The sequence below is a fragment of the Hydra vulgaris genome, chromosome 11 (assembly GCF_038396675.1).
Source record: "Hydra vulgaris chromosome 11, alternate assembly HydraT2T_AEP".
Classification (NCBI taxonomy): domain Eukaryota; kingdom Metazoa; phylum Cnidaria; class Hydrozoa; order Anthoathecata; family Hydridae; genus Hydra; species Hydra vulgaris.
This window is the reverse complement of record NC_088930.1, coordinates 4,689,331-4,702,299: the sequence shown is the minus strand read 5'-3', so window position 1 is coordinate 4,702,299 and position 12,969 is coordinate 4,689,331. Positions and strand designations below refer to the sequence as shown.

Genomic DNA, 12,969 nt, shown 5'->3' with positions numbered 1-12,969 from the left:
GGATGTGATATTTTAGGCGGATGTGATATTTTATTACAAACCCCTTGCTTTTTGAAAAATTTTTACCCTAATGGATAAGTAGAATTAATTCAGTAATTATTTTGTTTAACGAGGTTTGCCTCAATTGCCTCAATATGTTACAGTAGACTAGTTAAAAGTAAACATTTTTCATAAAAACTAAAAACCAAGTTCCATTTATACTTACTCTATTTATGCAAATGTTAAAAATCATCAAAAAAATTAAGAAATTTTGATAGCTAAATATATTGTTTTAAGGCAATTGTACACTAACTGGTTTTTCCGTAATTGTGATATCGAAAATTCTTCATTTTGTTTAACTGCCACCAGTTATAAGCAATTGGCGTAAGTTCAACTAGTTCTCTTATGATGATAAATTATACTTTATCATTTATCATTCTTTTCCATTTTTTGACACAATACCTACCTAATAAAAAATGTGCTTTGTGGAAATTATCTGATTTAATTTGCAAAATAACAAACATTCTTTGCATTTTTCGTAATAATTACGTCATGTGTGAATGTATGATGCTGATAATAAAGTAAACTGCATTAACTTATTTTAATTTTTGCTCAGTTGACACACTTTAGTAGCGTTGATTAATATTTTTCGAACATTAGTGTTTCGTCAAGAAAAAGGTATGCATATATGTTTTGTTTTTAGTTGAAATATAGATTAAATATCGTTTTAACATTTAATATTTGGTATAGTCAACAAAGCTAGTCTTCTTAAATTTTTATGCGATTTCTGTGCGTCAGTTTAAACTGACACTAGCCGCAGGAGGGTACAGGTTTTCAAACAGTTTATTCACCTTGGAATAGAAGGCATTTTCATCAGTTTGTAGACACTGTATGACTCCTTGTAAATATATGAGCCTTATCTAATACAAAATAATATTTATGTAAGTTACTGTGACCCACCTTATTTCCCTTCTGAGTTCTTATATTTGAAGGTTGAGAGTTGTTTATTGTTAATTTTTATTATTATTTTACTGCTATTTTATAATGACGTAATTTGTGGGAATGCTTTGACGTCATTTCAGCATCAGAGCAAATAAATAAGTAATTACTAATTTCACATATTTTGCAGGTACCGGCTTCATGAGGTGCTAGAAGATACAGACGATGAATGTCTTCAGAGCGCCGAAATATCAATTGTTCCTCCAATAACCTCTGGTGCAGACACTGACGAAGATTCTGGTGATGAGAATGAGGTGTGTGGAGATCCAAACAGTCTCAATCGTAATCAACTTCTGGCGGAAGCGATGATGAAACTACGAAGACCCAATGGAACTGATGTTATTGGAATGGAAGAGTCGGACGGTGCAGAAGACACTGCAGAGGAGGACAATGCAGAAAATAATACACAGGACACTGCAGATGATATAGTGGAACAGGGTCCGCAGCACAAGAGAACAAAGAAACAAGTTCCGTATAAACCGTCATGGGTCAAAAGCAACTTCAAGGAGGCCGTCAGAAAGGAAAAGTTTCCATGGACTATACCCCCACCTAAAGTAGAAAACCATCTGTCACCAGTGTCATTATTTGAGTTGTTCATGACACCAGAAATAATGCACAGAATATGCAACGAAAGCAAAGAATACGCTGCTCAAAAAGGCCATGACAATTTTGATCTGGACATTACATCACTCAAGCTTTTCCTATCGATTCTTCTAATAAGCGGCTATGCTCCTCTGCCTCGTTGCCCTATGTATTGGGAAACTGCGGGGGATGTACACAATTCCATGGTGTCGGCCGCTACGTCACGCAATAAATTCAGTTCCATAATGAGTAATACACATTTTGCCAATAACAACGAACTTGATATGACTGACAGGTTTGCCAAAGTCCGCCCTCTTATCCAGTCCATCAATGCTGCTTGCCTGGCAAACTTTCAGCCTGAACAAATCATCAGCATCGACGAAAGTATGATCCCTTATAACAGAAAACACGGTGCAAAGCAATACATCCATGGCAAACCCATCAAGTTCGGGTATAAGATGTGGGTGGCAGCAACTCGTTTGGGATATGTAATCAATTTCTACCCATATCAAGGTTCCGGCACGACAGATAAAGATCTGGGCCTCTGTGGATCGGTGGTGGTCAATCTCACAAAAGATTTACCAAAACGTGACGGTAATTTCTTTCACATTGTGTTTGACAACCTCTTTACCAGCCCACGACTGTTGCGCTTACTAGCGGATAGAGGAATGGCCGCCACAGGCACTCTCCGTTTTAACCGAACTGAAGGTGCGCCATTGAAAAACATCAAAGCAATGGACAAGCTGCCTCGTGGCTTGCATGACGTTGCCCTGGATCAAAAAGCTAATGTATGCTTGGTACGCTGGCATGACAGTAAGGTTGTGACAGTCGCATCAACTTACGCTGGTGTCGCACCACCTTGCAAAGCTAAGAGATATTCATCAGCACAGAAGAAGCGCATAGACGTTGATCAGCCTTCAGTAATACAACTGTACAATTATGGGATGGGCGGTGTGGACCGCCTAGACCAAAATCTAGCTTGCTATATGATTCAGCACCGATCAAAGAAATGGTATTGGCCAATATTTAGATTTTGTGTTGAGTTGGCTGTTCAGAACGCCTTCCAGCTGTACCGTATGCAGGAGAAAATACCTGGCGCCCCGGAGCATGATCTGCTGTCATTTTGACGTCAGATTGGACAAACCTATGTGCAGACACTATTAATGAAGAAGAATTTAGTGCCGTATCCGCCACCTCGTGTAGTAGTCGATCGACGAGTACTTACTGAAGTACGCACAGATGCTACAGATCATTGGATTGCTCAGGGTACACAGCGTTGATGTGTGGCACTCGGCTGCAAAGGCACATCAGTCTTCTACTGTGAGAAGTGCAATGTGGACTGCATCCTGGTTGCTTCGAGGCATTCCACTGCAAATAACTGATGCCTGTTTTTGTCAATGAAATATAGTCTTTGCAACTTAACATTAATGTGACATTACAGTTATTATGTGCTATTTAAAAGTTCATGATATTTTTTGCATCCATTTCGTTGTTTCTGAACACTCTGAATTATATATTAATTAATTTTTTATATACTTAAGTGAATATAGGTGAAAATATAGGTGTCAGTTTAAACTGACGCTGGCTGCAGGAGGGTACAGGTTTTCTCACGTGTCATATTTGGCTATGACAAGAAGAATAGTCAAACTCTGAAACCAGGAATCACATGGCAATGTTAACTGATGCAGCATAACTCACAGTGACGTTTTATAACTGTTATTAATTATTTCACAAGGCCACCTAGCGAGTGAAAACTGCCCGTTTGACGCAACAGTTGATGAATATTGTTCATTTGGACCTAATCCACACCAAATAAAGACAAGAAACACATTTTAAAAATCATGGGTTTATATGGGTTAAGGTAACTTATTTTAAAAACCTAATAAAGCAACATTAATTAAAAACTTTTTATTTAGAAGGTTCAATTAATTTAATTACAGATTTATCTTGTTGGTCTGAATAAATCCTAATTAGGATTATATTTTTCAATTTTAATTTTTCCATTTTAGCATTTTGTTTAAAAAGTTGTTGATGTACATTCAACATGACTGACATCAGTTAATGGACATAATCCAGATCATTCTTGTGATAAGGTCTGTTTTAATGTTTTTAAAATCCAAATACGATAATGCAAAGCAGATTTTTAATATGTAAACTAAAACGATTTAACGTGATAAAATGTGATTATTGTTGAATAAAAAATAATTACTAAATAAAATTGGAAGTCTAGCGAAATCGATTTTTATTGTTAGGAGTGTAGATAACAATGCTATGATCTACAAAGTGTTTTTTCATGATACATTTTTTTACTAATAATCCCGCAATATTTTATATTATTATCGATAGATTATTTCGGTATATCTATGGAACTTTAACTTAAAGTTCCATAGATATAGACTATATCTATATTATAGTTATATATTATAGTTTATATACTATATATAGTTATATATACTATATTATAGTTTAAATAGATATTATAAAGTTTAAGGTAGTTAACTGCTTAAAGTGAAACTAGTTTACTAGTTACTTGTTTAAGTTAAGCTAGTTTAAATAAATTTGTGTTATTTAGTTACACATATAGTTATATATAATATTTTTGTCATTTTATTTAAGTTCGTTAATTAGTTCCTTAATTAAAGTCTAGCTGTTGTCAACAGTGTTGTTGTTGTTCAACAACAACATTGTGTTCATGATTTACGTGTTAAAATCTCTTGTTGACGTCAAACACTTATAAAAAAATGTTTAATATTAAACATTTTTTTATAAATGTTTGGCTATTATAATAGTTAGTGAAAGTGGTATGTAGTAAGAAATCTAAAAGAGAAAGATAAGAAATAATATAAAACTTATATATATATATATATATATATATATATATATATATATATATATATATATATATATATATATATATATATATATATATATATATATAAATTATGTTAGTATATTTTACAAATAGAGTGCTCAATGTTCTGTATGTTATGTGTGTGTATATCACTTCTTATATTATAAGAAGTGGTATATAATTTTTATATCACTTCTTAACTTTCTTTTTTTAGATCACTTTTTATTACCAACAGACTTCACTCACTATTAAACTATTTTTCCTATTGGTAGCATGTTACCTATAGGAAAAATGCTTGATACCAAAAACTGATTTCAGCACTGTTTGTAAAATAACAAATTTTTCAATTCTATAATATCTTATCTAAGGTGTTTTTATTATTTTAATTTTTTACTTAGTCTTATATAAGGTCTGCATTTAATTCAGTGTTTTTATTAATACTATTAATAATAGTTTGATATAAAAATGAGGGAAATCAGGTACCGTAATGGTAACTGGTAATTAAACAAGGAGATTTTAACTCATTTCCTACCTTAAAGTGTTTAGAAATTTTTTCAATCTCCAATTCGAAGCTAAACTAAGTTGCGTTTTCATTTGCCAACTTAATTGTCTTCTTGTGAATACAAGAACAGCAATACTTTTTTTTTAAATTGTTTGTGAAACAAATATCTAAATGTTGCTGTCAAAATGCTTAAATATTTTTTTATAAATATTTTAACACAAGCCTATAGAGTTTTTCCTCTAAAATTTGCCTATAGAGTTGTGTATCACTTTTGTTGTGTATAATATGTGCATTGTCATTGTATTTACAGGGACAATATATATTGTATACATAATGCACATTCCACTATGCAATAACAATATAAATTGTATAAGTATTATTTATAGTATTTTTATTCAACAATATTGTTGATATTTAAGCTTATTACAAATTTTTTTGCAAAAATTTTATATTTTAGTCCATTTAGACTCTTTCTATAATTTTATCAACAACTGTAAACACAAATTTTGATAAAATGTAGTCTAAATTTTCTTTAAATTTATTGTTTTTATCATAAACATTTTTTATCATTTGGTCTTGTGCATTTAAACAATAGAAATTGACATATGCTCTTGTTTAATCCAAAGCTCCCAAGCAACTTAATTTGGTCTTTAACTCATATCTCCACATCAATGTTATACAAAATATTGCTTAAAAATTATTTAGTTGCAAAAATTGTAATAAATTGCTTTAGAACTACTTTTTTTATAGACTACTATTCTATTCCATATCATTAATGGCATTATGCAAAATAATATAAAGGCATTGTGTTAAAGACCTTGGAGTTAAAATACAAAGTATAAGATTAAAAACAAAGAGTTATAAGCCAACATTGTTATTATTAAAATATATAAATATATGAATATAGCTATTATGAGTGGATTAGCCACTGACTTAGAGTACAGCACAACTTTTTTATGAAAACCATGATTTACTTGAATAAACAAAGTTTAAATTTAATGAGGTAATTCAAAATGTAAACTAATTGTTAAGAAATAGCACCTTTTTTGCGGATCTTTTTGAAGGAAGTATGGGCAATACATCCCTAGACAAATAAAAGACTAAACTAGACAAATAATAATTTTTTGATTACTTGGAATATCCGCAATAAAAGGATGAGATTTAATTGAATGGCGAGTAACCCAAAAATGAATTTCAGGCACGAGAGATGGTAAAAGAGATGACACATGAGAAGCTAGCTCTTTAGAGGAGCGGCCATTGTAATATTTAAAGAAAAAAAGAAATAGAAGCAACATTACGACAATGTGACAGTGTTTAGAGGTTGGCTGCAAAAACAGGTCCAATTATGTTTACAAGTATGCAGGAAAAGAGTTAAAGCAAACTCAATTGGTACACTAAACATTGTTGGTTTTAAATCTAGAAAATGTTCCATTGGTGAATTATAAGAAGAAGTTAAAGAAAGTGATAAGCCTAACAGATTGGGAATAGTGAGTGTATCATATAAGATGATCCAGGGATGATTTTGGTAGTTAGGACAGGTAAAGCATTCAAATACTAATGATTGTATCCACATGTAGAGGGTTGTCAATTTCAGGAGAAAAAGGCAAATGTAGTTGTAAAAAAAATTTAATTATGCTAAAAATTTGAATTATGCTAAGTTACAACAATATTGATGACAATGATGCTGGTCATGATGATGATATGATCTCCTTATTTCATTCAGAAATTATCTTATCTAATAGTGGTTGATTAATGGTTCAGTAGCATGCTTTTCTGTTTGATGAGTAATTGTTTAGGCGATTTAGAGTGGTGGTTAAGAAAGTTTTTTAGTTAGGTTTTCTTTTTCCTTCCATAATATATTTTTATTATTAATTTGTTATTAGTTTTGTTATTATTATAATGATAAAAATAATTATTATTATCAATATTGTTTTGTTGCTTTGGTTAGATTTTTACCTTGTATTTGTATTTTTAAGTTGTAAATATCTTTGAAAGAACAACTTTTTACAAAATATTTGATTGATTGAGTGATTGATTGATGCAATTATACTTTCTCAAATTATTTTATTTTGTATCTTTATTTTTTATAGATATTATAATATTCAAGAATAAATGTGTCAATAAAATAAAATATTCAATTTTAAAGGAAATAATTATAGGCCTCTTTAGGGAGGTAAAGAGATTAAAAAAAAAGTTTGAACTACTTCAAACTTTATTTTTCTATATTAAAATATACAAAAGACTAGCACAAAGAAAACAGAAAAAATTTTTTGTGAACAATATCTCAAAAAAGACAAAATATCAGTGAAGACTTGTCATAGTTTTATATTAAAATCATCATCATTTAAAGAGTTTCTTATTTTAGTTGCAAACATTCCAAGAATGGAAAAAGATCTCTCAGCTTCTACTTACAAAGAAATTGTTTAAATCATATCTGATTATTTCCATAAATTTTTGTTTTTTAAATCCTATTCAGTTAAAGCATTTTGTATATTATCAGTTATACCGAGTTTTGTATATTAGGTCCATCCAGCACTCTAGATCTTATTTTAACTGAGTCATCTCAATGTATATGAAGATTCTACAGCAAAATTCCAAGTTAGAATTAAATGAGCTTGTCCTTTTTTAGTATACCCCAGTTGAAGAGTTCAAGAGAAAATATACAAGAAGAGTTCAAGAGAAAATATACGTTGAAATATATACAGTTATATACTAATTTTGTAATTATCAGTTATATGAGTTGATTTCTTTATCATCATCAGAGCTATCATCAGATAGTTAAATAAAACACTGAATGAGATTAGTAGCAAGGTTAGTTATTTTATTATATTAAATTAAGTTGAAAAACTAATGATTTTGATTTAAGACAAATACTTTACAAATAATGTTCTAATATTTTACAGGTTCTTGATAAACAAGGTTCAATAAAGGAACATAATCTTTTCTAGCTGCAAAAGCCTTTTGAACATCATTATCTAACTTCAACTCCATCCTTTAAATACTTAGCAATAACTGTTGTTATTAAGGATTTTAAAAAAAAGTTTAAAACGTTTGCACTTTGTATAATTACTCTCATGGAAATTAAAAGTAGCCCCATTGCCTTGTATATTGTAGTTATGATAACATCTTTAACGTTATCCATATTTATTGTTATTTATCCATATTTATTTATTGTTATTTATCCATATTTATTGCTATTTACAAATGAAATCTTTAGGCTTAAAGAAATATTAATTTGTCTTTTTTTTCCTTCATGGGTGACATCATTTAATGTTACTTTAATAGTTACAAACAAAATTTACAAAACAAAAACTGTCTAAAAAAGGTGACTGTCTAAAAAAAATTAAAAACCGTTAATTTCTATTTAATACTATCTAGAAATCGCCGACACCACCATGTACTAATTTTGGGTCAAGTCATCATGAGCTTGTTAATTACTTCAACATTAAATGTGAAATTTATTATTTTAATGGAGTTTTGATTAACAAATAAAACAATATTTTAAATTCTATCAGCAAAATGGTGGCAGTTTTAAAATGATAAGGTACCACAAATATGGATTCAGAATTTTTGGGTGTATAAGGTAAGTAACTTTTAAGTTAGTTCTGAAGTTTGTGTATGTTTATACTTATGTAATTTTGTTTATATACTTATTTAAAGATGTTTTACCAAAATTAGTTCTGATTAAAATCTTAAAGTACGAAAATATTTTAAAAATAGGCATCAACTACCCAAAAATAAGGGAATTAGTTTTTCAAAATAAATGTAGTATGCATTTTGTTCAATTAGTTTAATTTTTCTTTGAATTATTTCAGCGATAATTCAAAGTCATTATATACAAGTATGACATACGATTAATAAGCGCTTCCAAAAGTGTGATTGTTGGAATTAAAACGCCTTTTTAAGATATGTAAGCAATGGCTCTGTAACTTTATACCTTTATAACACTACCATCTTTTGAAATAACATCTTTCTACCATCTTTTGAAATAACATAGTTATGGCTGCATCGACCAAGGGCAGTCGTAATGGAAGTATTATACTTGAAATGAGGGGCAGGCTATTACCCAGCAGTATAGTGATAAGTATTATATGTCGTTATAAAAATATCATAAAGTTAGGAAAAGTCAGGGAATCTCAGGCTCATTTGGTTTAGTAAAACCTCATAACTTTAAAAAATAATTTTGAAATGGCTGCATCAGCCCAAGGGCAGAGTTTAAGGGTTAAGATATTTGAATAGTGTAAGGTATTTGAATATAATATTCAAATATCTTAAACTTTCTTAGCACTTAAATTACTTAAACTAAAGTTTCTTAAAGGGTTTAAAATTTCATTAAGAAATAACATTTTGTTTAAAAATTATACTTAAATAAAATTTACACCTATTATTTTGAGGGGTTGTAAACTTTATAAGGCTTATATAACTTTTGAACACCAGATAATGTTCTGTTGAAATTTTAAATATATTTTAAAATTTTAGTATGGGGTTGTTCACAAACTATGTCATGCATGACAAGACATTTAATTTTTCTGGATATCGAAATGTCTTTCTGTGCATACAAGTTTAATACAAGGAAATAAGCTTTTTAAGGGTTTTAAAAGGATGCTTGGAACCATGTTTACATTCAAGTTAAATACAAGTTAAATTACTATTTAAATTAAATTAATTAATATTGCATACAAAATATATATAAAAAGTTAAATTAATATTGCATACAAGTTAAATTCAAGTTAAATATACAAGTTAAATACACGTTTGCATACAAGTTATATACAAGGAAATAAACTTTTTAAGGGTTTTAAAAGGATGCTTGAAACCACGTTTGCAGAGTGTTGTTTGATAACCGTTGTCATCATTGAAGCCAATTTTATCAAATTTCCAGACAGTTGTTGCAGAGTATTCATTGAGGATTGCTTCAAAAAATTAAGTCTTGCATGTATTGAAATATTTATTTATATTATCTTCAGTACAAGAAGCTTCTCTGGATGTTGCAATTTTACCTGCAGTACTCTCTCTTAATCGATGTTTCCAATGTTTGATAAAACATAATACCAAGTTATGCCTGGTTTACCATTCATAAATAAGTTGTTTGCTGTGCCAGTACCAATAGAGTGTGCACGGTTCTTTATCCTAAAAGATAAAGTTGGCTTTGGATTGCCATAAATGATTCTTTACATAATGATAATTCGCCGGATTTTAATTTTGAAATTGCAACATTAAGTTGCTCGTCAATGTAACTTTTTTTTTGACATTGTGTTGCCATTGACTAAGTCAATTGTTTAATAATATAATACATATTTTGTTAAAAAACAATTTAGTATTTTTGTTTAAAAAATATATGAAAAATAACATCTAAAAAATTTTTACATTTCTACATTTTTACTTTATTATTATTTAGGTTTATTTAATATAAATTTTGTTTTTTGTGTTCACCTTATCTAACCGCTTGCCAACCTGTTTAATTGTTTAATGCCTTTGGAAGTAGCCGTCAAGGAAATAAGCAAGAATGATGCAAACCTTATTACAGCTTAAGGCGTGCATAAATTAAAGTTTGATAATTTGGAAGATATGAAATCCACTTTCAGCAAAAATTTACTTTTAGTTAAAAAAAAGACGAGAAGAAACAAGGCCTTAAAGGCATCACTTATGGATGAATGGTTTAACTATGACTTATGAAATATTGGAAAAGATCAATGGTGAAGTTGATAAATTAAACCTAGTTAAAAAGGAATTTAGACAATTGTATTTATTTAAAAAAAAACTGCTTCATTGGACATTTTTAGGCGCTTCTGACCATTAAATCATCATCAACATTCACAGAATTAAATTAATTTAATTTAGCGCTAGTTTTGAATCTTATCTCTGAAATCAATCGATTTTACTACTTCAGAACAAGTTTCTACCAAGGTTTGCTAAAATCTTTTTTAATTGATTCTAAAGATCTTGCAAAAATGCACCTGGGATATTTTAAATACCAGCTTATTTTTTTAAGTTATTGCATTTTCATATATTGTTTTATTTGTTATATTTTTATATATTATATATTTTTTTAACAGACACTTCTTTTATTTTAAATGACATCCTCCATTTAAAAATTGTTTATTCACAAAGAGTTTTTACTTATATATTCAATTTACAATGTTTTATTTAGTTTTATTTTATGATACTATAATTAAGCTTTATGCACTTTTTTTTTTTAACACTGAGTGTATCCTCTTTTAAAAAATTATTCAGTTTTATAAATGAAGTTTTGCACCATAACCTCTACCCATTTTACATAAGCTTGTTGTATAGGTTTTATTTTTATTTAAAGGTTGTAATTAAATTGTTATTTAAAGGTTTTAATTAAAGGTTGTACTAGGTTATAAAGTAATAGTTAAGGTTATAAAATAAATAAATGTTATAATAGGATATAAAAGTAAAATTTATACTTTTTTAAATTTACAAATATTATAGATATTTCCTCATGAAAAGACTAATAAAAGTTAATACTTTTTTAGATTAAAAAAGAAATAGTTATCAGTGAGAAGATTTATATGAGACTCAAAGTAATGGAAATCCTAAAATTATGTTAGTTTTTTTTTAAGTCATGTTACGTCAGTTTCGAAGAAAATGCAGTTCAAAAATCGTATTTGTGTATCGCTCTGACCACCTCCTCTTGCAAATCATATAGTCGTTATACTAATATAGAGAAAAATAAATATCTCAGCAACTTCAATAGTAAAAGTTTTTATATGACTAATTTAATTTATGACATATAGCTCCATAAAACTGGAAGAATTGATAGAAATGTTTTCTACAAAGAGAACTTGAAAATGTTTTTTTTTTAATTATTATTTGTTTTTATTTTATGAAACTGTATAAAACAGTCATTAAATAAACTTATACACGTTGTTTTTTGATTTTTAAAACATTTCTTTTTAAACCTCGAAAAGTCCTGGGAAAGCAATGCTTTATATAAAATACCATGTTTCCTCGACTACAAATCGAAATGAAGTTTAAACCTCGTGCACCCTCTTATTTCTGATCCTGGTTTTTACTTTTATGTTTATGATATTTGCCAAAATTTTATAAATTTCCGAAACGGAGCCTAAATTTCAGGGAGCATTGGCTAAAAATCATACAGAAAGAAATTTATGCTCATCTTATTGTTAAAAAAGCGGCGAACCGATAAGGAAGTAAAGGCTTCGATATAATAGGGACCAACATATTTAACAAAGTTAGCTCCTAGTATATCCATCTTGTTATGCCATTGCCATATCTAGTCAAGCAGTAGAAGAGGAACCGGTAATAAAAGAACACTGGGGGAAAAAAAAAAGATTTTATTTTATAAATTGTAAAGTGATTGTAATTATAAAGGCTAAGTTGTTCAAGAGTAATTCCACGTCAAAACAACCAATTTTTTTTTTAAATGCTACCCTATGTCCTTGGATTTTTTTTATATTTTTACCATAGTTAGTACATTATAAAATAAGATAAATCCCAAAATTTCAAGGTCTAACTCCCAACGGTTCGGGAGTAATGGTTGTTTTAATTTTGGCTACTATTATTGTTTATTTCTCCTTATAAAACCAAGTCTATAAACATTTGAGTTCTAAAAATAAGTGACTTAGTTAATTTCTAGGCGAGGAATTTGAATATATAAATAAAAAACTCATTTTATAATTAAAAAATACCTAAATATCAATTATAAATGTTAAAATAATGGACACCTGCCCCAGTAAAATTTTTAGGTGTGCAGTAAATTTTTTAAGCCTAAAATTTCAAATTAGATCATTGTATGTTTGAAGAACATTGTGCGAAAAAATCATTTCTGCCAAATATATAGTTTAAAAATTAAATGAAAAATATTACAAAAAAAGAAAATATAGCATATTTCGCTTATCGTAGTATTCAAAATAAATAAAAATGATGCATACTTGAATTGATATACAATTTTTTATAATATATCCATTAAAAATTATTGATTTACAAATATATAATTATTAATTTTGTTAAAATCTTTTTTTGAAAGTTCATATTTGTCTGATATTATTTTTGGTGCACTTATTAATGT

At 28.7% G+C, this 12,969-nt stretch overlaps 1 protein-coding gene across 4 annotated transcripts; it reads left to right on the top strand.

The window, feature by feature from the left end:
* Positions 1–923: 923 nt before the first annotated feature.
* On the top strand, positions 924–11,798 carry LOC136087346 (piggyBac transposable element-derived protein 3-like). Of its 4 annotated transcripts, none has more exons than XM_065809847.1 (5): positions 924–3,421; positions 3,570–3,653; positions 7,543–7,724; positions 8,292–8,496; positions 11,414–11,798. In XM_065809847.1, exon 1 carries the CDS (start codon positions 1,284–1,286, stop codon positions 2,685–2,687), a length of 1,404 nt encoding a protein of 467 aa, XP_065665919.1. In that variant the 5' UTR covers positions 924–1,283; the 3' UTR covers positions 2,688–3,421; positions 3,570–3,653; positions 7,543–7,724; positions 8,292–8,496; positions 11,414–11,798. The 4 variants fall into 4 exon arrangements, with proteins under 4 accessions (XP_065665919.1, XP_065665918.1, XP_065665920.1 ...); XM_065809846.1 differs by having other exon boundaries at positions 7,437–7,724; XM_065809848.1 differs by lacking the exon at positions 7,543–7,724.
* The last annotated feature ends 1,171 nt before the right edge of the window (positions 11,799–12,969 follow it).